The sequence below is a fragment of the Centropristis striata genome, chromosome 18 (assembly GCF_030273125.1).
Source record: "Centropristis striata isolate RG_2023a ecotype Rhode Island chromosome 18, C.striata_1.0, whole genome shotgun sequence".
In the NCBI taxonomy this organism is placed as follows: Eukaryota; Metazoa; Chordata; class Actinopteri; order Perciformes; family Serranidae; genus Centropristis; species Centropristis striata.
Genome location: NC_081534.1, coordinates 1,702,979 through 1,730,327, shown reverse-complemented (window position 1 = coordinate 1,730,327; position 27,349 = coordinate 1,702,979). Strand labels below are relative to the sequence as shown.

The 27,349-nt window shown below is 34.1% G+C and overlaps 2 protein-coding genes across 2 annotated transcripts in view; one reads left to right on the top strand and one right to left on the bottom strand.

Annotated features, from left to right (window-relative positions):
• The window catches only part of LOC131991437 (beta/gamma crystallin domain-containing protein 1-like), a 70,335-nt gene extending 61,135 nt beyond the window's left edge, over nt 1-9,200 (top strand). Inside the window, exons 21-23 of the mRNA XM_059356894.1 lie at nt 184-342; nt 3,787-3,949; nt 8,566-9,200. Of these exons, the coding sequence (XP_059212877.1) occupies nt 184-342; nt 3,787-3,949; nt 8,566-8,654 (411 nt within the window). The 3' untranslated portion in view covers nt 8,655-9,200. The remainder of the gene's footprint in view (nt 1-183; nt 343-3,786; nt 3,950-8,565) is intronic.
• Nucleotides 9,201-10,180: 980 nt separating this feature from the next.
• Nucleotides 10,181-27,349, bottom strand: part of LOC131991565 (reticulon-4-interacting protein 1 homolog, mitochondrial-like) — a 34,734-nt gene continuing 17,565 nt past the window's right edge. Inside the window, exons 7-9 of the mRNA XM_059357028.1 lie at nt 25,926-26,109; nt 19,410-19,505; nt 10,181-11,499 (exon numbers count right to left, since the gene is read on the bottom strand). Coding sequence (XP_059213011.1) covers nt 11,308-11,499; nt 19,410-19,505; nt 25,926-26,109 — 472 coding nt within the window. The 3' untranslated portion in view covers nt 10,181-11,307. The remainder of the gene's footprint in view (nt 11,500-19,409; nt 19,506-25,925; nt 26,110-27,349) is intronic.

Sequence of the window (27,349 nt, the reverse complement as noted above, 5' to 3'; positions counted from 1 at the left end):
ATGTATTGACCGAAATAAACAGATACAAAACTAAAAATCCCAAACTATTAGAACCTTGGTGTTGAGCTGAATATAGCTTCCCAGATGTATTCTTTATGTAAACTTACAGCTCATTAACTGTGTTTTTCACTGAGCAGAAGCAGTGATCTCATGCGTTTGATCATGTGTGTTTTCTCTGAGCAGAAGCGAGTTCACTTCCGTTTAAGGAACAGAAAGACGGGGCTCTTTATGTCAGTGACCGGAGATTTGGATGATGTCAAACTGATGCGGATCCAAGAAGCAGAGGAGACGGACGGACTGGAGCAGATCTGGTTCTACCAGAACGGACATCTCCACTGCAAGGTACCATCACACACACTGAGAATAGTGCTGAAACAAAAACAGTAAATCTGAGGGAAATGATCTTGCTGCATGGACAGATAATTTACCTTGACAAGATTTCTTAAATTAAGATTGTTAAATCTAAAAATAGGCATGTTGTACTCTTAAAATAAGAAATTAACTCTTAAAACAAGTTGGATTATCAGCACTTCTAAATCTAGAAAATCTAGAAAAGAAAAAGATCCAAAATGACAGAAAAAAACTAAACTACTTAAAAAAGACACAAAATGACAAAAGACACAAAATTGCTAAAAAAAAAAAAAAAAAAAGACACAAAATGACCAAAAAAGTCACAAAGTTACAAAAGAAAAAGATCCAAAATGACTGAAAAAAACTAAACTACTTAAAAAAAACACAAAATTGCAAAAAAAAAGACACAAAATGACCAAAAAAGACACAAAATTACAAAAAAAGATGCAAAATGACAGAAAAACCACTAAATTACTTTAAAAAAAAACACAAAATTGCTAAAAAAAAAAAAAAAAAAAGACACAAAATGACCAAAAAAGACTCAAAATTTAAAAAAAAGATCCAAAATGACAGAAAAAACACTAAATTACTTTAAAAAAACACAAAATTGCTAAAAAAAAAAAGAAGAAAAGACACAAAATGACCAAAAAAGACACAAAATGACAAGATTTCTTAAATTAAGATTATTAAATCTAAAAATAAGCATGTTGTACACTTAAAATAAGAAATTAACTCTTAAAACAAGATAAATTATCTAACATTTCTAAATCTAAAGGTTTTTTTTTTATCTTGGTAAGAAACAAATAATCATCAGGTCACTCTGCTCGGGCCAGTTCATCACTGCTGGCAGCTTTAATTTATCTGGTTTTAAGAGTTAATTTATTATTTTAAGCATTCAACATGCTTATTTCTAGATTTAATAATCTTAATTTAAGAAATCTAGTCAAGTGAAATTATCTGTCCATGCAACAACAAACAAATGACCAAAAAAAGACACAAAATTACAAAAGAAAAAGATCCAAAATGATGAAAAAAGACACAAAATTGCAACAAAAAAAAGACACAAAATTACAAAAAAAGATCCAAAATGACAAGATTTCTTAAATTAAGATTATTAAATCTAAAAATAAGCATGCTGTACACTTAAAATAAGAAATTAACTCTTAAAACAAGATGGATTACAGGATGGAATTGTCAGTTCACTTTAATTAATTTAATTTAATTTAATTTATCTTGTTTTAAGAGTTAATTTCTTATTTTAAGCGTTCAACATGCTTATTTCTAGATTTAATCATCTTAATTTAAAAAAATGTGTCAAGGTAAATTATCTGTCCATGCAGCAAGATCATTTCCCCTTAGATTTACTGTTTTTATCTGGTTTTTAGACATTTTTTGCAGTGTATGAATGAGTCATGAGCGACCTCCGCTGCAGTCCAGAGCATTTTAATTATGTCAGATTGAATTCCAAAATGTAATCAGAATAATTTCAATCAAGACCAGATCCACAGCAGGTCAGACAAGGGACAAGGCCTGGGGACTGGAACTGGATTTTAATACCACAGGCCTGGATACTAAAACATAACCTCAGTTCATCTTCTATTTGAGAATTAAGCACAAGGATATTAAACACAAACCTCCTTATCATGCTAAACACGCTCCACTTGTCTGACAAAAAGTCAATACCAGGTGAAGTGGCGTTTAAACAGTGGCGGTTCTAGACCAGTTTTACTGTGGGGGCCAGTGTTTAATCAGAGGGGCACATTAGCACATGAAAAATGGCAAAGATGATATTTAAGTATTCAAAATCTTTGAATGTCTGAAAAAGACACAAAATTCCCAAAAAAGACACAAAATGAGAAGACAGAATAACCAAAAAGAACCCCACAGAAGACATAAAAATGACACAAAATGACCATAAAAAGACACAAAATAACTAAAACAGACACAAAAAGACACATAAATGACACCAATGACAAAAAAGACACAAAATAACCAAAAAAAGACACAAAATAATTAAAAAAAGACACAACAACAGACACAAAATTACCAAAAAAAGACACAAAAAAGATACAAATGACCAAAAAAGACACAAATGACCAAAAAAGACACAAAATAAATAAAAAAGACACAACAACAGACACAAAACTACCAAAAAAAAGACACAAAAAAGACACAAATGACCATAAAAAGACACAAAATGACTAAAACAGACACAAAAAGACACATAAATGACACCAATGACAAAAAAGACACATAAATGACACCAATGACAAAAAAGACACAAAATAACCAAAAAAAGACACAAAATAAATTAAAAAGACACAACAACAGACACAAAATTACCAAAAAAAGACACAAATGACCAAAAAAGACACAAAATAACCAAAAAAAGACACAAAATAAATAAAAAAGACAACAACAGACACAAAATTACCAAAAAAAGACACAAAAAAGACACAAATGACCAAAAAAGACAACACATTACCATTAAAAGACACAAAATAACTAAAACAGACACAAAAAGACACATAAATGACACCAATGACAAAAAAGACACAAAATAATCAAAAAAAGACACAAAATAAATAAAAAAAAAGACAACAACAGACACAAAATTACCAAAAAAAGACACAAATGACCAAAAAAGACACAAAATAAATAAAAAAGACACAACAACAGACACAAAACTACCAAAAAAAAGACACAAAAAAGACACAAATGACCATAAAAAGACACAAAATGACTAAAACAGACACAAAAAGACACATAAATGACACCAATGACAAAAAAGACACATAAATGACACCAATGACAAAAAAGACACAAAATAACCAAAAAAAGACACAAAATAAATAAAAAAGACACAACAACAGACACAAAATTACCAAAAAAAGACACAAATGACCAAAAAAGACACAAAATAACCAAAAAAAGACACAAAATAAATAAAAAAGACAACAACACACACAAAATTACCAAAAAAAGACACAAAAAAGACACAAATGACCAAAAAAGACAACATATTACCATTAAAAGACACAAAATAACTAAAACAGACACAAAAAGACACATAAATGACACCAATGACAAAAAAGACACAAAATAATCAAAAAAAGACACAAAATAACCAAAAAAAGGCACAAAATGACTTACAAAGACACGTAAAGACATGAAAAGGATTCAAAAATGGACAAAATAGCCCTATAAGACTCCAGAGAGTTAAACTATTGTACAATGTAACATTCTGGGTTCCTTTTGTGTACAATGAGATATTGTTTGAACAAAAAAAAGGTTAGAATTGTTCCATTGTTCATTGTTATAAATTGATCTTTTATTATTTAAAAAACTGTGTTTAAATGTTAAACTCTGGCTGATTGATCTGAAATAAAGACTAAATGTCCCTTCCCTCGTGTCCCTGTGTCTCGGTGTGTCCAGCTGCTGGAGGAGTGCTGCCTGAGTCCCAGCGGCAGCGTGACCATGGCAGGAAGCCGCGTTGGTTTCACCCCGGAGCCAGACAACCACCTGCACCTCTGGAGCATCACCCCCGAGGGCTTCATCCACTACAGCCCCAGCCCAGACCTGGTCCTGGAGGTCAAAGGTCAGTCAGGACATGTGCCTTTAACCCATAAGAACCCAGACCCAGTAATCCTTAAAGCAGGGCTCTCAAACTCTAGTTACCTGGGGGCGGCTGGAGGCAGTATCAAAATGACCAAAAAAAAGACACAAAATTACAAAAAAAAAGATCCAAAATGACAGAAAAAAACTAAATTACTTAAAAAAGACACTAAAGACACAAAATTTCTAAAAAAAATTTTAAAAAAGACACAAAATTACCAAAAAAGACACAAAATGACAAAAGAATACACAGAATTACAAAAAAAGATCCAAAATTTAAAAAAAGACACTAAATTACTTTAAAAAGACACAAAATTACAAAAGTACTTAGAGTACTTAATATACTACTCTTATATGTTATATTTGCAACCTTGCAACATTTAAAATTATTTATTGAGCATGATAGTGTTTTGAAAGTAAAAAAAAGATTCAAATTCACATTTTATGTTGGACTAAAGGACTAAAAAAAGACACAAAATGACACAAAATGACTAAAAAGGACACAAAATGATTTTAAAGACACAAAATTACCGAAAAAAAGACAAAATTATTTTAAAGACACAAAATGACAAAAAAACAAACACAAAATGATCAAAAAAGACAGAAAATGACAAAAAAAGGAAACAAAATGACCAAAAGCGACACAAATTGACCACAAAATGATAAAAAAAGACAGAAAATGACAAAAAAGGAAACACAAAATGACAAAAAAAAGACATGAAGTGACCAAAAACACATGAACACATGAACACTTTAACACAGTGGAGACAGAGCTGACTTCCAAAATGATTTGCCGACCCCCAGAAATCATCTCGCGACCCCAATTGGGGTCCCGACCCCAAGGTTGAGAACAGCTGTTCTAGAAGATTTATAGTGTTTGTTAGTCCCGTGTCACCATAGGTTCTTATGGGTTAAATATATCATTAATTCAGCAGAGGGAGACCTTGGATAGTTAGCAGCACCAGCTGGTCCTGATGGCAAAACACTTTCACAGGGTTTCAAACCTTTAAAACATCAAATTCAAAGCATTTTTTGAAGAATTTCAAGGCTCAAATCCCTTAATTCAAAAACACAATGAGACAAAGATGAATTACTAAGAGTTTTAGAATTAGAAACAGCAGGTTTGACACACTAAATGCTGCTGTTACATGTCAAAATAATTTACCTTTCTATTAAAATAAGCTATTTTAATGGACCACCTTTTTATTTCTGATGTAAAAACACTTTCAAGGCCTCGCTTTGTTCCCCTTAAATCACAACTTCCAAGGCCGAATAGACCACAGTGAAGTATTTTCAAGAATATGATATATTTTGTCAGTAAGCCTAGCATTCAGGTTAAATAAAACACTATTTTTAAGTGTTCTTTGTCCTTTCACATTCAGTTCCCTCACTATACTGTTATATATTATATATTCTGCCCGGCAACGTCTAACTGCAGTAACTAGGCAAAAGGTAAAACTGAGAAAAACTGCTTTAAAGTTTTTTTAACGTGTTTTAACTGGGGATCGCCAAATCATTTTGGAAGTCAGCGTGTGTTAATGTGTTTTAGTCTTTTTGGTCACTAAATGTCTTTTTTTGATCATTTTGTAGTCAATTTGTGTCTTTTTTGGTCATTTTGTTTCTTTTTTTGGTCATTTTGTGTCTTTTTTATCATTTTGTGGTCAATTTGTGTCTTGTTTTGCTCATTTTGCATCTTTTTGTGTCTTTTTTTGATCATTTTGTGTCTTTTTTGGTCATTTTGTTTCTTTTTTTGGTCATTTTGTGTCTTTTTTGGTCATTTTGTGTCTTTTTTGGGTAATTTTGTGTCTTTTTTGGTAATTTTGTGTCTTTTTTGGGTAATTTTGTGTCTTTTTTTGGTAATTTTGTGTCTTTTTTTGGTAATTTTGTGTCTGTTTAGGTCATTTTGTGTCTTTTTTTATCATTTTGTGGTCAATTTGTGTCTTTTTTGGTCATTTCGTGTCTTTGTTTTATCATTTTGTAGTCAATTTGTGTCTTTTTTGGTCATTTTGTTTCTTTTTAGGTCATTTTGTGTCCTTTTTTGGTCATTTTGTGTCTTTTTTGGTCATTTTGTGTCTTTTTTTTAATCATTTTTTTAAATCAGTTTTTATATAGTTATTTCTCTGAAATAAAGCAAAATTGAAATCTAAAACTTTGTCACAAGATAAAACATCAAGTTCTTTTTTAGTTATAACTCAATTTTGACCAAAAATGTAGTGACTGCAGTTATCACCAGCAGCAGCACTGTAAGAATACTCACCTTGGGCCTCACTCTCTCTTTATTTGAGTTTCATTCCAACTGAAACTGGGGGGTTTATGTCTGGGCTTTTTTTTTTTTACATCACTGTCAATTACTGACACCTTGTGGACAAAGTCATGTAGGTTTAAACACTAGCTTCCACTGCAACTAAATGCATGGTACATATATATATATATATATATATATATATACAGCCATGGAAAAATTATTAAACCACCCTTATTTTCTTCAATTTCTTGTTCATTTTAATGTCTGGTACAACTAAAGGTACATTTGTTTATAATATAAACAATATAAAATAAATATATAACAAATATAATGATAAAAAAAAAACAGCTGATAAGAGTTTAATTTAAGAGCTTTTGTGTATTTTATTGGTCATTTTGTGTCTTTTTTTGGTCATTTTGTGTCTTTTGGTCATTTTGTGTCCTTTTTTGGTCATTTTGTGTCTTTTGGTCATTTTGTGTCCTTTTTTGGTCATTTTGTGTCTTTAAACTTCATATCTGAGCATTTGTTTGGACAAATATAATGATAACAACAAAAACAGCTGATAACAGTTTAATTTAAGAGCTGATATCTAGACATTTAACATGGTTTTCTTGATGTGTCTTTTTGTGTGTTTTATTGGTCATTTTGTGTCTTTTTTTAGTCATTTTGTGTCTTTTTGGTCATTTTGTGTCTTTTTTTGGTCATTTTGTGTCTTTTTTTGGTCATTTTGTGTCTTTTTTAGTCATTTTGTGTCTTTTTTTGGTCATTTTGTGTCTTTTTTTAGTCATTTTGTGTCTCTAAACTTCATGTCTGAGCATAAAGGCTCAAACCTGCTACCTATTTTACAAATACAGTCACAGAAAAAACGATTAGACCAACCTCATTTTCTCCTTGCTTTCTTGTTCATTTTAATGCCTGAAGGTACATTTGTTTGGACAAATATAATGATAACTACAAACACAGCTGATAAGAGTTTAATTTAAGAGCTGATATCTAGACATTTAACATGGTTTTATTGATAATAACCAAAATAATTATCAAGAAAACCATGGAAAATGTCTAGATATCAGCTCTTAAATTAAACTCTTATCAGCTGTTTTTGTTGTTATTATTTTTATCTAAACAAATGTACCGTCAGTTGTACCAGGTATTAAAATGAACAAGAAATTGAAGAAAACAAGTGTGGTGTAATCATTTTTTCCATGACTGTATATAGAGTGACTTATCGTGCTTATACTTTAAATAAATAAATAAGCTTAATATTAACATTACAACATAATCAGACCCTAGACAAATGCTTCACTATCCATATTATCCATATTTGTGTCATTTATCTGAAATAATATACAGTATGCATAAGAGCTGCAACAATTATCAATTAATCGGAAAATAATCGATTATTAAATTAATCATCATCTTTTTGGTCACTTGATGTCTTTTTTTGGTCATTTTGTGTTTTTTTTTGTCATTTTGTGGTCATTTTGTGTCTTTTTTTTGTCATTTTGTCTTTTTTTGTCATTTTGTGTCTTTTTTTGGTCATTCTGTGTCTTTTCTGGTCATTTTGTGTCTTTTTTGGTCAATTTGTGTCTTTTTTGGTCATTTTGTGTTGTTTTTTTGTCAATTTGTATCGTTTTTTTATTAATTTTGTGTCTTTTCTGGTCATTTTCCGTCTTTTTTGTCATTTTGTGTCTTTTTTGGTCATTTTGTGTCTTTTTTGGTCATTTTGTGTCTTTTTTTGGTCATTTTGTGTCTTTTCTGGTCATTTTGTGTCTTTTTTGGTCAATTTGTGTCTTTTTTTGGTAATTTTGTGTTTTTTTGGTCATTTTGTGTTGTTTTTTTGTCAATTTGTATCGTTTTTTTATTAATTTTGTGTCTTTTCTGGTCATTTTGCGTCTTTTTTTGGTCATTTTTTGGTCATTTTGTGTCTTTTTTGGTCATTTTGTTTCCTTTTTTGGGTCATTTTGTGTCTTTTTTGGTCATTTTGTGTCTTTTTTGGTCATTTTGTGTCCTTATTGGTCATTTTGTGTCTTTTTTGATCATTTTGTGTCCTTATTGGCCAATTTGTGTCTTTTTTTGGTCAGTTTATTTCCTTTTTTGGTCATTTTGATTTATTGTCGCGGACAACATGCTTGTTAAATTGGGGGTCGCGACTCAAAAAGGTTGAGAACTACTGGTTTAAACAATCGACATATTAATCGATAAAGAAAACAATCATTAGTTGCAGCCCTAGTATACATATATCATTATGGCACATGAACTCATCACAGCTGCACTAAAGAAAACCCTTTTTTTTTTTAAATAATTTGACCACCCAGAATATAATTAAATGAACTGAATTAATGTCTCTGTTTCAGGAGGTCCTCACTACGACAAAAACCAAGTGATTCTACAAACTCTGGATCCGGCTAAACTCCAGCAGCGGTGGGATGTGGAGGTTTTATGAGAAGACAGGAGCTGCTGGACTGAATCACTAATATTGTTATCAGAGGATCTCTCCAGCAGACAAAGGCTGGAGGCGAGCTACGTCACTGGAGACGCTCAGCTTCTGCTGCAGGACCACAGACTATTTCCAATGAGGTCAACAAGGAGCTGAGGATTCATTTATTACAATGGATTTCTACCCGGAGACAAGCCTGACCTCTAAATCCTTCCTATCTTACACTTAAAATATACCCTAAGGCTTTTTTTTTTTGCTTTTGCTGATGTTAATTAACTTAAACAGTGTTAACACTTCTATATTTTTATGCAAAGTCTTGTTTTTATATATATATATGGCTTAATTTTCCAGCTGCATGCAACATGAAGAAACAGAAAAATACAGTTTCTCGTCTTTTTTTTTTTGCATTGTTTAATCAAAATTGCACCGCACAAAACTCTTCTGTTTGCAGAATAATAAAAGTATTTTTGTCAATAAATTTTCTTATGTACAGGAAACTGACATGCACTTTGTTTACAAACAATGTACAGACTAAATGCAAAATGCTTCCGATTTTATGGTTTCATTGGTTGTTTTTCTCCAAATGTTGAATGTTGAATTCAAATGAGGTGAGATACGACGTGACGCAGGTAAATATTTCCATGGTGGTTATCAAACAACAGATGCAAACAAATGCAAATGTGTTGCTTTTTCTGCCTCACCTGCTACAGGAGGAAAAACATCTGATGAATGTAACAGACATTTTTTATAACATGACTACTAGATGGATCAACATGGTCTCACAGGAATCCGTGAAATAGCCACGGAATCACTCAAATTTCCGTGAAACTGACACGGATTTGGCTACAATGCAAGTTAATGACAGACATATCCCGTGGCTATTCCATGGATATTTGTTCCTATTGGTTTGTTCCAAGTCACGTGACTTTCAAGACAAAAAACATGGCGGACAGTTCTCTCATTTTTAGTGAAAAAATCTATATTTTGACTTAGTTTCTGCATAAAAATGGATTTTGATCACATTTCTAGCGAGAAATATATGTTTTATTTTCTAAATATTCACTCAGTGAATGTACATAATCACTTTGTATGTTGGAATAGCCACGCTTAATTTTCCAGCTGCATGCAACATGAAGAAACAGAAAAATACAGTTTCTCGTCTTTTTCTTTTTTTTGCTTTGTTTAATCAAAATTGCACCGCACAAAACTCTTCTGTTTGGGGATCAGTCATATCCCGTGGCTATTCCAACATACAAAGTGATTATGTACATTCACTGAGTGAATATTTAGAAAATAAAACATATATTTCTCGCTAGAAATGTGATCAAAATCCATTTTTATGCAGAAACTAAGTCAAAATATTGATTTTTTTCACTAAAAATGACGGAACTGTCCGCCATGTTTTTTGTCTTGAAAGTCACGTGACTTGGAACAAACCAATAGGAACAAATATCCATGGAATAGCCACGGGATATGACTGTCATTAACTTGCATTGTAGCCAAATCCGTGTCAGTTTCACGGAAATTTGAGTGATTCCGTGGCTATTTCACAGATTTCTGTGAGACCAGGTTCGATGGATGTATTGCAGCATTCAGATTTCCAAGAAGCCTGTTTCGTGGCAGCTCGAAACTGACCTGAATGGTATTTATTAGTTGACGGCTGGTAATTATAGTAATAGTCAGGTGGCTTAGTGAAAAAAAGGGGACACGCCGGACAAAAGCACCAAATTTTTTTCCACATGCTCTCTATGACCATAGGTTTCAATTTTTGGTAGGAGCCACTTCATCAAGATTCCAGAACGGATATGGCACCCATATAAAGTCTATGAGAACCAGTATATCTTCCAAGCCACTTAAAAGATCAATCTTGGTGTCAAAAAAATACATTTTCTGGGTCAAAGAATAATTTAAAGCTACTGAGAATATCACTAGATGATCAAATAGATATACTGGTTCTCATAGACTTTATATGGGTGCCATATCTGTTCCGGAATCTTGATGGTCGCCAAATCATTTTGGAAGTCAGCTCTGTCTCCACTGTGTTAAAGTGTTCATGTGTTAATGTGTTTTAGTCTTTTTTTTGGTCATTTTGTGTCTTTTTTGGATCATTTTGTGGTCAATTTGTGTTGTTTTTTTGTCAATTTGTATCTTATTTTATTCATTTTGTGTCTTTTCTGGTCATTTTGCGTCTTTTTTTTGGTCAATTTGTGTCTTTTTTGATCATTTTGTGTCCTTATTGGCCAATTTGTGTCTTTATTTGGTCAATTTCTGTCTTTTTTTGGTCATTTTGTGTCTTTTCTGGTCATTTTGTGATGTAGAAGTGGCTCCTACCAAAAATTGAAACCTATGGTGATAGAGAGCATGTGGAAAAAATGTGGTGCTTTTGTCCGGCGTGTCCCCTTTCTTCTCAAATCTGGTCCTAAGCCGCCTGACTATGAGCCATATAACTTTAACATGACAGGAACCAAATGTAACTCAAGCAGCTTGTGAAAACATGAAGACAATACAGGAAGTGTGGTGTTTGACAGGACCAGCAGCCTTTGGCACGCTCCCATTACCAGCTCAGCTCACGCTGGTAGTCTGGCTGAGCTCTCTAGGAATAATAAAGTCCTCTGGTGTCAGGAGGAGCCGTGTGAAGGTGAGAAACTTAATTTTCCGTCTAGTTCTGCTTCAGCGTTTCTTGCTCCTCCCCCTCAGCCTCTGCAGCGCTCTGCACCAACTCTTCGTCCTGCCGGTCGTCCTCCTCAGCCACCCGGACCACCGTCTTCCCTCGGGCGTGGCCCTGCTCCAGCTTCTGGAAGGCCTGGGGGACCTGGGAGAACGGGAACTGGGCCTCCACCACTGGCAGGATCTGCAGCCAGGAAGAAGCAGAAAAAATATGAATAAGAGCTGAAAAAATTGTGGTCAAATTGTGTCTTTTTTGGTCATTTTGTGTCTTTTATTGGCCAATTTGTGTCTTTTTTGGTCATTTTGTGTCTTTTTTTGGTCATTTTGTGTCTTTTTTGGTCAAATTGTGTCTTTTTTGGTCAAATTGTGTCTTTCTTGGTCATTTTGTGTCTTTTATTGGCCAATTTGTGTCTTTTTTTGGTCATTTTGTGTCTTTTTTGGTCAAATTGTGTCTTTTTTGGTCAATTTGTGTCTTTTTGGTCAATTTGTTTCCTTTTTTGGTCAAATTGTGTCTTTTTTGGTCATTTTGTGTCTTTTTTTGGTCATTTTGTGTCTTTTTTGGTCATTTTGTGTCTTTTATTGGCCAATTTGTGTCTTTTTTTGGTCATTTTGTGTCTTTTTTGGTCAAATTGTGTCTTTTTTGGTCATTTTATGTCTTTTATTGGCCAATTTGTGTCTTTTTTTGGTCATTTTGTGTCTTTTTTGGTCAAATTGTGTCTTTTATTGGCCAATTTGTGTCTTTTTTGGTCATTTTGTGTCTTTTATTGGCCAATTTTTGTCTTTTTTTGGTCATTTTGTGTCTTTTTTTGGCCAATTTGTGTCTTTTTTTGGTCAATTTGTGTCTTTTTTGGTCAAATTGTGTCTTTTTTGGTCATTTTGTGTCTTTTTTGGTCATTTTGTGTCATTTTTGGTCAAATTGTGTCTTTTTTGGTCACTTTGTGTCTTTTTTTGGCCAATTTGTGTCTTTTTTGTCATTTTGTGTCTTTTTTGGTCAAATTGTGTCTTTTTTGGTCATTTTGTGTCTTTTATTGGCCAATTTGTGTCTTTTTTTGGTCATTTTGTGTCTTTTTTGGTCAAATTGTGTCTTTTTTGGTCATTTGGTCTTTTTTTGTGTCTTTTTTGGTCATTTTGTGTCTTTTTTGGTCATTTTGTGTCTTTTATTGGCCAATTTGTGTCTTATTTTGGTTATTTTGTGTCTTTTTTTGGTAATTTTGTGTCTTTTTTGGTCAATTTGTGTCTTTTTTTGGTCAATTTGTGTCTTTTTTTGGTCATTTTGTGTCTTTTTTGGTCAAATTGTGTCTTTTTTGGTCATTTGGTCTTTTTTTGTGTCTTTTTTGGTCATTTTGTGTCTTTTTTGGTCATTTTGTGTCTTTTATTGGCCAATTTGTGTCTTTTTTGGTCAAATTGTGTCTTTTTTGGTCATTTGGTCTTTTTTTGTGTCTTTTTTGGTCATTTTGTGTCTTTTTTGGTCATTTTGTGTCTTTTATTGGCCAATTTGTGTCTTTTTTTGGTTATTTTGTGTCTTTTTTTGGTCATTTTGTGTCTTTTTTGGTCAATTTGTGTCTTTTTTTGGTCAATTCGTTTCCTTTTTTGGTCATTTTGTTTCTTTTTTGGGGGATCTGAACTGTGCGTGTGAGATTCTGTTCAGTGGGACAACATGCATGTTAAATTGGAGCAGCGAGGAAGCAGAAAAAATATGAATAAGAGCTTGAAAAATCAATCGGGGGGGGGGGAGGAAGCGGTTCAGGAAACAATTAAGAGATCAGATTTAAACCTTCAGCATATCAGAGACGGGATGAATAGTATCTGGCTTTTGGTTTAATGGGTCGGGGAAACGGATGCTTTATTAGACAGCAGAATGAGTTTGATGATTAAGTCAATTACATAGATTTATCAGTGGAAAACGATGCTTCCTAATGTGCTGATGGGATAAACTCCATGCATTAGGTGCTGTAAACCAGACAAAATAAATAGCTACTTCATGCAAACCGCTGGGAAATTACAGTACGTATTAAATCAATTTAGACAAGCAAATATTCACCAGCTCCTAATGCTACATCATCTCTGCTTTCATAGCTGCAAATGTGAAAAAGTGAGGGAGGGGTTCAGAATGTGATGGGTCATTTTTGTCTTTTTAGGTCATTTTGTGTCTTTTTTTGGTCATTTTGTGTCTTTTTTGGTCAAATTGTGTCTTTTATTGGCCAATTTGTGTCTTTTTTTGGTCATTTTGTGTCTTTTTTTGGTCAATTTTTGTCTTTTTTGGTCAATTTGTGTCTTTTTTTGGCCAATTTGTGTCTTTTTTTGGTCATTTTGTGTCTTTTTTGGTCATTTTGTGTCTTTTATTGGTCAGTTTGTTTCCTTTTTGGTCATTTTGTATCTTTTTTTGGTCATTTTGTGTCTTTTTTTGGCCAATTTGTGTCTTTTTTTGGTAATTTTGTGTCTTTTTTGGTCAATTTGTTTCCTTTTTTGGTCATTTTGTGTCTTTTTTGGTCAAATTGTGTCTTATTTGGTCATTTTGTGTCTTTTTTTGGTCAATTTGTTTCCTTTTTTGGTCATTTTGTGTCTTTTTTTTGTCATTTTGTGTCTTTTTTGATCAATTTGTGTCTTTTTTTGGTCAATTTGTTTCCTTTCTTGGTCAAATTGTGTCTTTTTTTGGTCATTTTGTGTCTTTTTTGGTCAATTTGTGTCTTTTTTTGGTCATTTTGTGTCTTTTTTTGGTCAATTTGTTTCCTTTTTTGGTCATTTTTCACCAGCTCCTAATGCTACATCATCTCTGCTTTCATAGCTGCAAATGTGAAAAAGTGAGGGAGGGGTTCAGAATGTGATGGGTCATTTTGTGTCTTTTTTGGTCATTTTGTGTCATTTTTGGTCAAATTGTGTCTTTTTTGGTCACTTTGTGTCTTTTTTTGGCCAATTTGTGTCTTTTTTGTCATTTTGTGTCTTTTTTGGTCAAATTGTGTCTTTTTTGGTCATTTTGTGTCTTTTATTGGCCAATTTGTGTCTTTTTTTGGTCATTTTGTGTCTTTTTTGGTCAAATTGTGTCTTTTTTGGTCATTTGGTCTTTTTTTGTGTCTTTTTTGGTCATTTTGTGTCTTTTTTGGTCATTTTGTGTCTTTTATTGGCCAATTTGTGTCTTATTTTGGTTATTTTGTGTCTTTTTTTGGTAATTTTGTGTCTTTTTTGGTCAATTTGTGTCTTTTTTTGGTCAATTTGTGTCTTTTTTTGGTCATTTTGTGTCTTTTTTGGTCAAATTGTGTCTTTTTTGGTCATTTGGTCTTTTTTTGTGTCTTTTTTGGTCATTTTGTGTCTTTTTTGGTCATTTTGTGTCATTTTTGGTCAAATTGTGTCTTTTTTGGTCACTTTGTGTCTTTTTTTGGCCAATTTGTGTCTTTTTTGTCATTTTGTGTCTTTTTTGGTCAAATTGTGTCTTTTTTGGTCATTTTGTGTCTTTTATTGGCCAATTTGTGTCTTTTTTTGGTCATTTTGTGTCTTTTTTGGTCAAATTGTGTCTTTTTTGGTCATTTGGTCTTTTTTTGTGTCTTTTTTGGTCATTTTGTGTCTTTTTTGGTCATTTTGTGTCTTTTATTGGCCAATTTGTGTCTTATTTTGGTTATTTTGTGTCTTTTTTTGGTAATTTTGTGTCTTTTTTGGTCAATTTGTGTCTTTTTTTGGTCAATTTGTGTCTTTTTTTGGTCATTTTGTGTCTTTTTTGGTCAAATTGTGTCTTTTTTGGTCATTTGGTCTTTTTTTGTGTCTTTTTTGGTCATTTTGTGTCTTTTTTGGTCATTTTGTGTCATTTTTGGTCAAATTGTGTCTTTTTTGGTCACTTTGTGTCTTTTTTTGGCCAATTTGTGTCTTTTTTGTCATTTTGTGTCTTTTTTGGTCAAATTGTGTCTTTTTTGGTCATTTTGTGTCTTTTATTGGCCAATTTGTGTCTTTTTTTGGTCATTTTGTGTCTTTTTTGGTCAAATTGTGTCTTTTTTGGTCATTTGGTCTTTTTTTGTGTCTTTTTTGGTCATTTTGTGTCTTTTTTGGTCATTTTGTGTCTTTTATTGGCCAATTTGTGTCTTATTTTGGTTATTTTGTGTCTTTTTTTGGTAATTTTGTGTCTTTTTTGGTCAATTTGTGTCTTTTTTTGGTCAATTTGTGTCTTTTTTTGGTCATTTTGTGTCTTTTTTGGTCAAATTGTGTCTTTTTTGGTCATTTGGTCTTTTTTTGTGTCTTTTTTGGTCATTTTGTGTCTTTTTTGGTCATTTTGTGTCTTTTATTGGCCAATTTGTGTCTTTTTTGGTCAAATTGTGTCTTTTTTGGTCATTTGGTCTTTTTTTGTGTCTTTTTTGGTCATTTTGTGTCTTTTTTGGTCATTTTGTGTCTTTTATTGGCCAATTTGTGTCTTTTTTTGGTTATTTTGTGTCTTTTTTTGGTCATTTTGTGTCTTTTTTGGTCAATTTGTGTCTTTTTTTGGTCAATTCGTTTCCTTTTTTGGTCATTTTGTTTCTTTTTTGGGGGATCTGAACTGTGCGTGTGAGATTCTGTTCAGTGGGACAACATGCATGTTAAATTGGAGCAGCGAGGAAGCAGAAAAAATATGAATAAGAGCTTGAAAAATCAATCGGGGGGGGGGGAGGAAGCGGTTCAGGAAACAATTAAGAGATCAGATTTAAACCTTCAGCATATCAGAGACGGGATGAATAGTATCTGGCTTTTGGTTTAATGGGTTGGGGAAATGGATGCTTTATTAGACAGCAGAATGAGTTTGATGATTAAGTCAATTACATAGATTTATCAGTGGAAAACGATGCTTCCTAATGTGCTGATGGGATAAACTCCATGCATTAGGTGCTGTAAACCAGACAAAATAAATAGCTACTTCATGCAAACCGCTGGGAAATTACAGTACGTATTAAATCAATTTAGACAAGCAAATATTCACCAGCTCCTAATGCTACATCATCTCTGCTTTCATAGCTGCAAATGTGAAAAAGTGAGGGAGGGGTTCAGAATGTGATGGGTCATTTTTGTCTTTTTAGGTCATTTTGTGTCTTTTTTTGGTCATTTTGTGTCTTTTTTGGTCAAATTGTGTCTTTTATTGGCCAATTTGTGTCTTTTTTTGGTCATTTTGTGTCTTTTTTTGGTCAATTTTTGTCTTTTTTGGTCAATTTGTGTCTTTTTTTGGCCAATTTGTGTCTTTTTTTGGTCATTTTGTGTCTTTTTTGGTCATTTTGTGTCTTTTATTGGTCAGTTTGTTTCCTTTTTGGTCATTTTGTATCTTTTTTTGGTCATTTTGTGTCTTTTTTTGGCCAATTTGTGTCTTTTTTTGGTAATTTTGTGTCTTTTTTGGTCAATTTGTTTCCTTTTTTGGTCATTTTGTGTCTTTTTTGGTCAAATTGTGTCTTATTTGGTCATTTTGTGTCTTTTTTTGGTCAATTTGTTTCCTTTTTTGGTCATTTTGTGTCTTTTTTTTGTCATTTTGTGTCTTTTTTGATCAATTTGTGTCTTTTTTTGGTCAATTTGTTTCCTTTCTTGGTCAAATTGTGTCTTTTTTTGGTCATTTTGTGTCTTTTTTGGTCAATTTGTGTCTTTTTTTGGTCATTTTGTGTCTTTTTTTGGTCAATTTGTTTCCTTTTTTGGTCATTTTTCACCAGCTCCTAATGCTACATCATCTCTGCTTTCATAGCTGCAAATGTGAAAAAGTGAGGGAGGGGTTCAGAATGTGATGGGTCATTTTGTGTCTTTTTTGGTCATTTTGTGTCTTTTTTGGTCAAATTGTGTCTTATTTGGTCATTTTGTGTCTTTTTTTGGTCAATTTGTTTCCTTTTTTGGTCATTTTGTGTCTTTTTTTGTCATTTTGTGTCTTTTTTTGGTCAATTTGTTTCCTTTTTTGGTCAAATTGTGTCTTTTTAGGTCATTTTGTGTCTTTTTTTGGCCAATTTGTGTCTTTTTTTGTCATTTTGTGTCTTTTTTGGTCAAATTGTGTCTTTTTTGGTCATTTTGTGTCTTTTATTGGCCAATTTGTGTCTTTTTTGTCATTTTGTGTCTTTTTTGGTCATTTTGTGTCTTTTTTTGGTCATTTTGTGTCTTTTTTTGGTCATTTTGTGTCTTTTATTGGCCAATTTGTGCCTTTTTTGGTCATTTTGTGTCTTTTTTGGTCATTTTGTGTCTTTTTTTGGTCATTTTGTGTCTTTTATTGGCCAATTTGTGTCTTTTTTTGGTCATTTTGTGTCTTTTTTTGGTCATTTTGTGTCTTTTATGATCATTTTGTGTCCTTATTGGCCAATTTGTGTCTTTTTTTTGGTCAAATTGTGTCTTTTTTTGGTCATTTTGTGTCTTTTTTTGGTCAATTTGTTTCCTTTTTTGGTCATTTTTCACCAGCTCCTAATGCTACATCATCTCTGCTTTCATAGCTGCAAATGTGAAAAAGTGAGGGAGGGGTTCAGAATGTGATGAGGCTGAACAATCCTGCGCTAGTCCCACAACACCAGCAGCCAGGCTTGTTATTCTGGTCAGCATCTCTTGTGGTTAACAATGAATGGGGGAGCGCGGTGGCGTCACACTGGAAACCGTCCACGCTTCTCACTGAGAATAGGACATGCAGAGAGAGTGTGTGTTTTGTGTGTGTGTGTGTGTGTGTGGTAGCTTCCCGCCACTGGTCTGAGTGTGCCGCTCGCTGTAAGCCCCGAGACAAAAGGCACAGAGGTCCCACACGCTTTTGCGAATGGCTGCTCAGCACTGTTTAAAAACCCATTCACCGTCTCCTGGCGCCTGACTCAATCGCCCAGGAGCCCGGCGTGCACGGCGGGAACGCCACGCTCACGCTCGCTCCTCCACAAAGCTCAGGGGTAGCCTTGAACACAGGCACGTATGGAATCCCTGGTATGTTCAATATGTTTCATTTGCTGTATGATCCCCATCCCTGCATGCATGGATTTCATATTCATCCATAAGGCTGTGTGACTGGTGTGCAAATGAGGGGATTTCCATTAGGGCTGGGCGATATGGCCCTAAAAGAATATCACGATATTTCAGGCTATTTTTGCGATAACGATATTCTTGACGATATTACAAAATACTTGAAAAGATATAGAAAATATGTTTTTTTTTTGTCTGTATGAATAAATTAAAATCTAAAATGCAGTGTGAAGTGCAAATCTCAACAGTTGCAAAATCCCCCAAAACATTACTCTTGACTCTTGAGTATGAGCAAATAATAAAAAATAACCATTTAGGGCAGGGGTCTCAAAGTCGCGGCCCGCGGGCCAATTGCGGCCCTCGTGACGATATTTTGTGGCCCTCACCTTAATATGAAAGTTTAATGTGAGTTTTATATGAATGGCACTTTGCCGTGTTTGCCGTGTGTGGAATGTTATGTAATGTAATTTTGTGTCTTTTTTTTTATTATTATTTTTTTTTTAGAAATGTTGTGTCTTTTTCTAATAATTTTGTCTTTTTTTGTTGTAATTTAGTGTATTTTGGGGGTCATTTTGTGTCTTTTTAAAGTAATTTAGTGTTTTTTCAGTCTTTTTGTGTCTTTTTTGGGGTCATTTCCTGTCTTTTTTAGTAATTTCGTTTTTTTCTGTCATTTTGTGTCTTTTTTTAGTAATTTTGTGTCTTTTTTTTGGTCATTTTGATACTGCCTCCAGCGGCCCCCTGGTAATTTGAGTTTGAGACCCCTGATTTAGGGGTTTCGGGGGTATATTTTAATGACATTTTATATAGGAGAATAAATATGTTTTTTATTTAAGGCATCTTATTTTGACAGTATTCTTGTAAGTTCTGTGGTGGATTCTGTTAACACACTGTGCTCTTATTTTGAAAGCTGCATGTGTTTAGCGACAGGGAGTAAGTAGCTTTTTGTGATTAAAACAACTTTAATTGTTAGCTAATGTTAGCTCGTTGCTAACGAACGGCATAATGCAGCAGTGTGTTTGGAGGGCAGCTCGGTATATTAAGTTGTGTCAACCTCATGCCACTACATAAAGAAGAAGGAATGTTGCCAATATCATGATATGCAGTTTTTTCAAAGTGTCCCTGAGTGACAGGTGTGTCAGCAGGTGTGTCAGCAGGTGTGATGACAGTAATGAGGCGGTACGGTACCTTCCCTGCGTCCACCAGCCGGCTGACTTCGTCCAGAGCAGGACCATCTGGAGCATAGAACCCCCACCGATAGAACACCCCGTTGGATATGATGTTCTAGGAGGCAAAAAGAGAGAAGGCAACAGTTAGGAGTCAGATAGAGTCAGATAGAGTTGGATATAGTCAGTTCAGTTCAGCTTTTATTTCGAACATGTGCGAGTAACACAACAAAGTAAACACAAAAACAAATACATCCAATGAGAATAATCAAAACAAAACAAAAAATAGCAATAGTCAAAACAAACGCTGTAACGTGAACGCAACATGTCCGAAAAGGAGCAGGATGAAGCATAATATGCTTATTTAAACCTTCTCCACTACTCAATTTACACTTTTTTTTTTCCCTAAACATACATATTTACAAAAAAAAAAAAATACAATTTTTTTTTTTTGAAAATAAATAGATTACATAAACAAATACATGAATAATTTATAATTTATGAAAACACCCGGTTGTTAAAGCCCTTCTTCCTCCCTGTACCTTGTGAAACCCATGTGTTTGTACCGCTTTTTAAACTGGATCATGCTTAAAGTTAAAGTCAGATAGAGTTGGATAGAGTCAGGCATCTGTATACTTCACTGGGTATAAAAGTGTTTATCAAGGTATGGAAAGATTTGGGACTCAGCCTGTGAAGTTCCCCAGCAGCTCTAATTTGATCCTGATGTTTTCATACAGATCAAGAGTTTTAACATAATTGAAAATACACCATGAACTTCCCCCGACCTACTGAAAATGTGTAAAAAAGCATGGATGACATGCACAGAAACACTGTTTATAACTATTTTGATGATAGCAGTTACCAACTATAAATACTAAATGTTTTTACCTGAGATTTCATGCAAACATGCAGGCTAAAGTGCTTCACGGAGCAAAATTGAATAAATAGAGTAATAAAATACAAATTATTCTAATTAATGCCAATTTTTCTATAACATCATTGTGATTATTTTATAGTTTATTTTGTATCTTGCCAACTAATTTTATTGTTTTAATATATTAATATTACAAAAAATAGTTTCTACCATTATCAACTTTTTATTACTTGTATTTATGTCTTATTATGACTTTTATGTCTGTATTATTTTACTGTTATAGCTTTTTGCGTCTCCTTTTGTGTTTTTAATACCCAAGTTATTGATTTGTTTTTATTTTAGAGCACTTTGAGCTGCATTATATGTTATAAAAAGTGCTTTTATGATATAACCAACAATAAATTACACATTTCAATACAAATAAAATTACAACAATAAGTGGTTTAAAATCAGTCCATAATAGAAAAGAAAAGAAAATGATTATTGAATGAAGCTTACCCTACAATATAAATTCAAACTGTTTGCATCGTTTATGTGCATAAAAACGTCATTTGTCATTATAACTTGTTGATGTTATACATTTGTTTTTTCTATTATCAGTTTATTACTTTCTAATGAAATTTTAGGTGGAGGCTTTAAATAAATAAGCCCATCTGGGTTTTCTGCCTCTCCCTGCACTTTACATTATATGTTATCTTTGTCATTTTATGTCATTCTAACTGTGCAAATAAAATAAAACCTAAAAACCTAAACCTTTCATGAGACACATAGGGGACATTTAAAAGAAAAAACATAGAGGACCTTAGTGATTTGTCTCAAAAACAAGGTATAATAGACCCACTATATGGGGAATTTCAATTTCTCCCATCAGGCCGTAGGTACAAAATGCCTGCCTGCAAAACAAAGAGATACAGAAGCAGTTTTGTTCCCTCAGCTGTCAAAACGTTAAATAGTAAGTAATTAATTAAGCTACACACTAACTTATTAACCTATGGCCTGTACAGCCTTCTTCAGCTATTTTATTTAATCATTTATTTATTCTGACCTTGTTTTTTGTATCTGCCATGATGGCTTGTATTCAGTATTTATTTATCTTTTGATAGTTCTGTAATTTCCCAGCTTGGGATAAATAAAGTATATCTATCTATCTATCTAATACCTTTTTGTATGCTTTTAATCCATGTTCCCATGTCTGGAGCACTGTTTTATGTCACTTTTATGTCACTGTCTGTCAATGTTGTCTGCGTGTGTGTGTGTAAGCAGCCAATTCTTTTTAATTGCAACCAAATCTAACCCTCGGGTACAAATAAAGTTACCTTAACCTTAATTATCTTTTACTGGGACTGAGATGTAAAAAGTGTTTGATTTAACCCATTGAAGCCTGGAAAGCGGATACGTCGTTTTGTAGTATTTGTATAAGCTCTCAAATACTTTTTGAATTTCATTTCTATCTGCTACAGAGGCTGAAAAATCGATTATTTAGTCGAAGCGTTGACACTTCTGTTGAATTTCCCGAAAAACCTCAGGTTTTAGGGGCTGATTTTAAAATCGCCCAGAGGTTTTACAGGAAGTTTTAGGTGTCAATGGGTTAATTTTGGACAAAGAAAAACACACAATCCCAATAAAAGGTGCACAAAGAAGCATGTAAAACACAATGAGGAAAGCAAGAAGAAACTATCATGTACTAATCTTGAAATCCAACACTCATAATACATTATCATGTGGCATGATTGTGCCACACCTCTATACAGCCTGTGGTAAATCTATCCCTGCTTGTTTGGGAAGAAAAACAACAACAGGCTCTTCCTGATCAGTGGGTGCTGACAGGACGTCCACCACTAGAGGGCTCAGTTGAGCCGTGGTCTCCCAGGTGAGGAGGACGTGGTGTCCAGAGCCCGGCAGCGAGGCAGCGAGGGTGTGACTGCTGCTGCCGCCGCGGCTGAGCGCCGCCAAAAACTGACCAGCTGGCTGCGAGCGCGGACAAAAGGGCTCGGAGGCTTGGCAAGAAACACACAAACACTGGTATTTGCTAGGGGGGAGATAGCCCGGCTACAATCTGCACAAACACCAAATACTGCTGCTTCAGCATGCACACACACACATTGCATCGAGACTAACGCCCACACACACACACACACACACACACACAGTTGCATGCACACACACACACACAGTTGCATGCACACACACACACACACACAGTTGCATGCACACAACTCTGCCCTGCCAGCCGTGCTGTCACCAGAAGCCCAGGACAACTTGACTCAGAGGCGCTCTGTTCACCCACTACCCTCATTACACATGGGTGGTTGACGTGACGCTCAATTTTTGTGTTCCCAGTGAGAAATATTACAAAAATTTGATAATATTTCAATAAAATTAATGTTTTAATATGCAGTTCATTCTTCTATCTACATCTAATCCATCTGCAAACAATGAGTATCGTTCTTTTCAACTATGCAAATATTCTGTTTTGAACATGACATTTGTCCACCGGTGCAACTGTCCTAGGTAGCATTATTTATCTTAAAACAACTGTAATTTAATGAAAAATTCATCTAAATACATTAAAATACTTGAAAGTATGTCATACGTTTTTGTTTTTGTCTTGTTGTAATTATCTATGTGTATGCATGTCCCCTTTTCTTTATTTATTTTCTTTCAGAGAATTAAAGTGAAACTCCCTCTTATGTTCGAACTGTTCATAATGTTAATACATAAAAATGTTAAAAAATTGGGCCTGGGAAGAAAACTGATGTTGATGTATATCTATGGATACAGAATGAAAATCCTGATGGTTATCTTTTCTATGATTTAGTTTTCTTTTCCTTTCTTTGCTTTTCCTATGTATCAGGAACCTGTACATATAAGAGAAATTATGTTTTGTTTTTTAAGAAGGGAAAATATCCTATGTTGTATGTAACCTGTTGGCCTCAATAAAGATAAAATTTAAAAAAAAAGAAAGTATGTCATACGAGTGTTTACTTAATGAATCTAGAGGATATAAGTGTTAAGGTCCCTATGTAGAGTTATTATGACACATTACATTTTGTCCTCCTGGAGCAACGCCATTCTGTAGATATAAAACAGGCATTAATGTGACCACCCCATTACTGAGAGGGGTCCTTCCAGAACCAGGAAGGACAGAAGAATCTCTGGACACAAGATCACTTCTGTCTCAAATATTTTCATAATATTACTATTTCCCTGCAGTGTTCTTAAGGTAGTCCTTTGGTACAACGCAGTTTAAGTATTGATCTGAATATTTTTATCAATTTACATTGATTGATCATTGAAAATAATGTAAATTGATAAAAAAATATTCATAACTAATATGCCTTGGGCTTATCTATCTTATCTGTCCAACATTCTCTGAATTAAATAATGACATTCTTTATTTTGTTGCACCGGTGGACACATTTTTTTTGTCTTTTTTTGGTCATTTTGTGTCTTTTTTTGGTCAATTTGTGTGTTTTTTTGTCATTTTGTGTCTTTTTTTGGTCAATTTGTGTGTTTTTTTTGTCATTTTGTGTCTTTTTTTGGTCATTTTGTCTTTTTTGGTCAAATTGTGTCTTTTTTTGGCCAATTTGTGTCTTTTTTTGGCCAATTTGTGTCTTTTTTTGGTCAGTTTGTGTCTTTTTTTGGTCAATTCGTTTCCTTTTTTGGTAATTTTGTTTCTTTTTTGGGTGATCTGAACTGTGAGATTGTGTTCAGTGAGCGGGGGTCGCGGACAACATGCATGTTAAATTAAACTCATTACACATGCACTCCACCAGCGGAGCAGCTGGAGCGACAGGACCGACATGCAATGACACGAGGCTCTTACTCTTAACGCTCAAACTCCCTCTTCACCTGCACGCAGTGAGATTTATTACCCCCTGCAGGGTATATTACACCAGCTCAAGCGTAGAGAGAATATGCAATGAATCTGAAGTCAAGTTATAACATGATTAACACGTTCAACTGAATTTCAGCTGAAACTAATCAATTGAATCAACTGAATGGAAGTAAAACAAAAATGTCCACCTCCTCCAACAGGTGTACACCCTTTACACAATGATTTTCCACCGTGCCACTGAGGATTGAGTATTCTGTTTCAGTTTGGGAGCTCCTGTGGTCCACGCCCATGGTTCATACTGGCTTTATGAGATTTATAACACCACGCTCAGAGTAGTTGGTAAACAACAACAACAGGACAGGACAGTGAGTTGTTTGGAGTCAGACAGTTTTTTTTATGGTTAAAAAAAATGCATATCGTGATAATGGCAACGTTCCTACTTCTTGATGTAGTGGTTAAAGTTGTTTTAATCACAAAAAGCTACTTACTCCCTGTCGCTAAACACATGCAGCTTTCAAAATAAGAGCACGGTGTGTTAAGAGAATCCACCACAGAATTCACAAGAAGACTGTCAAAATAAGATGCCTTAAATAAAACATATAAGAACCTTTATTCTCCTTTACAAAATGTCATTAAAATATGCCCCCCGGAACCCCTAAATGGTTATTTTTATTATTTTCTCATACTCAAGAATCAAGAGTAATTTTTTTTGTATTTGGCAACTGTTGAGATTTGCACTTCAAACTACATTTTAGATTTTTAATTATTTATATAGACTAAAAAAAAATATCATGTTTTTTATATCTTTTTAAGTATTTCCCAATATCGTCAAGAATATCGTTATTGCAAAAATAGCCTGCAATATCGTGATATTCTCTTAGGGCCATATTGCCCAGCCCTATTTCAAACCTCCATCCAGTCTGGCAACCAGGGACGTTTCTTAGCCCTGTTTTAGGGATCCAATCACAGAGCGGGGAGGGACGGCAAGACGATGACACGTACTACTCGAAAGATGGAAGCTTGTAGTTTTCTTACGGATCCAACATGGCTGCAGCAGACGCGAAACTCTCTTTAGCTGTAGATGGTGTTTTAAATAGTTTAGAGCAGGGGTGTCAAACTCAAATACACAGTGGGCCAAAATTTTAAAACCTGGACAAAGTCGCGGGCCAACATTGATATTTATTGAAAAAATGGACCTAAACAAGTTCAAACGAAATGGAACAAGCAAAGCTTGATATAACTTAATATTGCAAACATGCAAAATCGAATATCAAATAAAACAAACAAACACATCAAAGGCATTCATTTCTTAAATAAAATTTAAATAAAAATTGTATGTCCCTTTATTTTATATGCGGCCTTCTTTAAATTTAAATTTAACAGTAATCTTTTTCCACAGGCTAGAAATAAATGTAAGAATAAAATAACAATAATAAACCAAATGACTAATAATAATATCCTTCAATGAATGTGCAGCCATTCAAGCCTTGGACTAGCAAGAAAAAGTGCATAAAGACAACTTTAATTGTTGCTCAGTTTGCTCCACACTGATCTACTGTGTTCAAGCCAAAACACCAGCAGAGCATTCTGGGATTTGTAGTATTATTTGTGCTGTATAATACCAGCGGGCCAGCTCTGGTTATCATTTGGTATTTCCTCACGGGCCAAATATAATTATACTGTGGGCCAAAAGAGTTTGACACCTCTGGTTTAGAGCGAAAGTTGAAAGGCGAAAGGTTTAGCGCCGCTAGCGGCTAATAGCCCCGCTAGCGTAACTGGTGTTAGCCAGGCTAGTTTTAACCAGTGTTGAAAGCAGAAGTTTGTACCTGTATGGCCTTGTTGTGCAGGGTGGATCCAGCCTGGAAGACCCCGTCCAGCAGGCCCATGGAGTCGGTGCTGCTGAGTAAAGGCGTTACCAGGGTGACGTACTTTGCCCCGGACCAGGGCTTCAGCAGCTCCATCGCCCACTGCTCCGTTTCCCCACCCACGCTGTCCAGAACCACATCAAACCTGACGGAGGAAACACAAGACTGTCAAAATGAAGAGGGACGCTGCAGGAGAAAGGCTTTCAATTCTAATAAAACCCTCAAATATAAATAATATTTCACTTAGAGCAGCTGTTCACAACCTTGGGGTCGGGACCCCAATTGGGGTCGCCAATGAGATGGTTTCTGGGGGTCGCCAAATCATTTTGGAAGTCAGCTCTGTCTCCACTGTGATAAAGTGTTCATGTGTTAATGTGTTTTAGTCTTTTTCGTCATTTAATGTCTTTTTTTTTGGTCATTTTGTGTCTTTTTTTGATCATTTTGTGATCAATTTGTGTGTTTTTTGGTCATTTTGTTTCCTTTTTCTGGTCATTTTGTGTCTTTTTTTTGTCATTTTGTGTCTTTTTGGTAATTTTGTTTCCTTTTTCTGGTCATTTTGTGTCTTTTTTTGTCATTTTGTGTCTTTTTGGTAATTTTGTTTCTTTTTTGGGTGATTTTGCGTCTTTTTGGTAATTTTGTGTCTTTTTTGGTCATTTTGTGTCTTTTTTGATCATTTTGTGATCAATTTGTGTGTTTTTTTGTCATTTTGTTTCCTTTTTCTGGTCATTTTGTGTCTTTTTGATAATTTTGTTTCTTTTTTGGCTGATTTTGTGTCTTTTTGGTCATTTTCTGTCTTTTTTTGGTAATTTTGTTTCTTTTTTGGGTAATTTTGTTTCTATGTTTTCATATAAAGTAGTATTAAACATATACAAGAAGGAGAAGTATCGAACATATTCTGTTCTGCTCTGTTAAGGAAGGTTTTATAAACACAAATGAGACAAAATGAAAGCATCATTGTCAAACAGAATGCAACATAATGACTGTGTTATCTCAATTATATCTCAATTTCCATAATTGCTGAAAGCCAAAGTCATAATTAAAATAATTACAAAAAATTGATTTTTTTATCGCCCAGCACTACTAAGCCTCCAATTTAAAAGCATACTGGGAAAAAAAAAAGATTAACTGTTTTTTCTTCTTCAAGCTTCAAACCAGGATTTACCCATTCTGTCTCGGGTTGCGGGGGAAGAGGGCAAACCTGCATCCACTCAGGCCTTGAGACCTGGTTGCCATGGAAACTAGAAACTCGAGTCAGCGTGCAGTTCTGCCATGCTGACAGGAAGATGTTTACCACATTTGGGGGGAGAAGCACGCACGATTCTCACAGTTATGGATGATTCCTTTTCATTAGCACCTTTATTGGACAGGCACTGACTCAAATGATG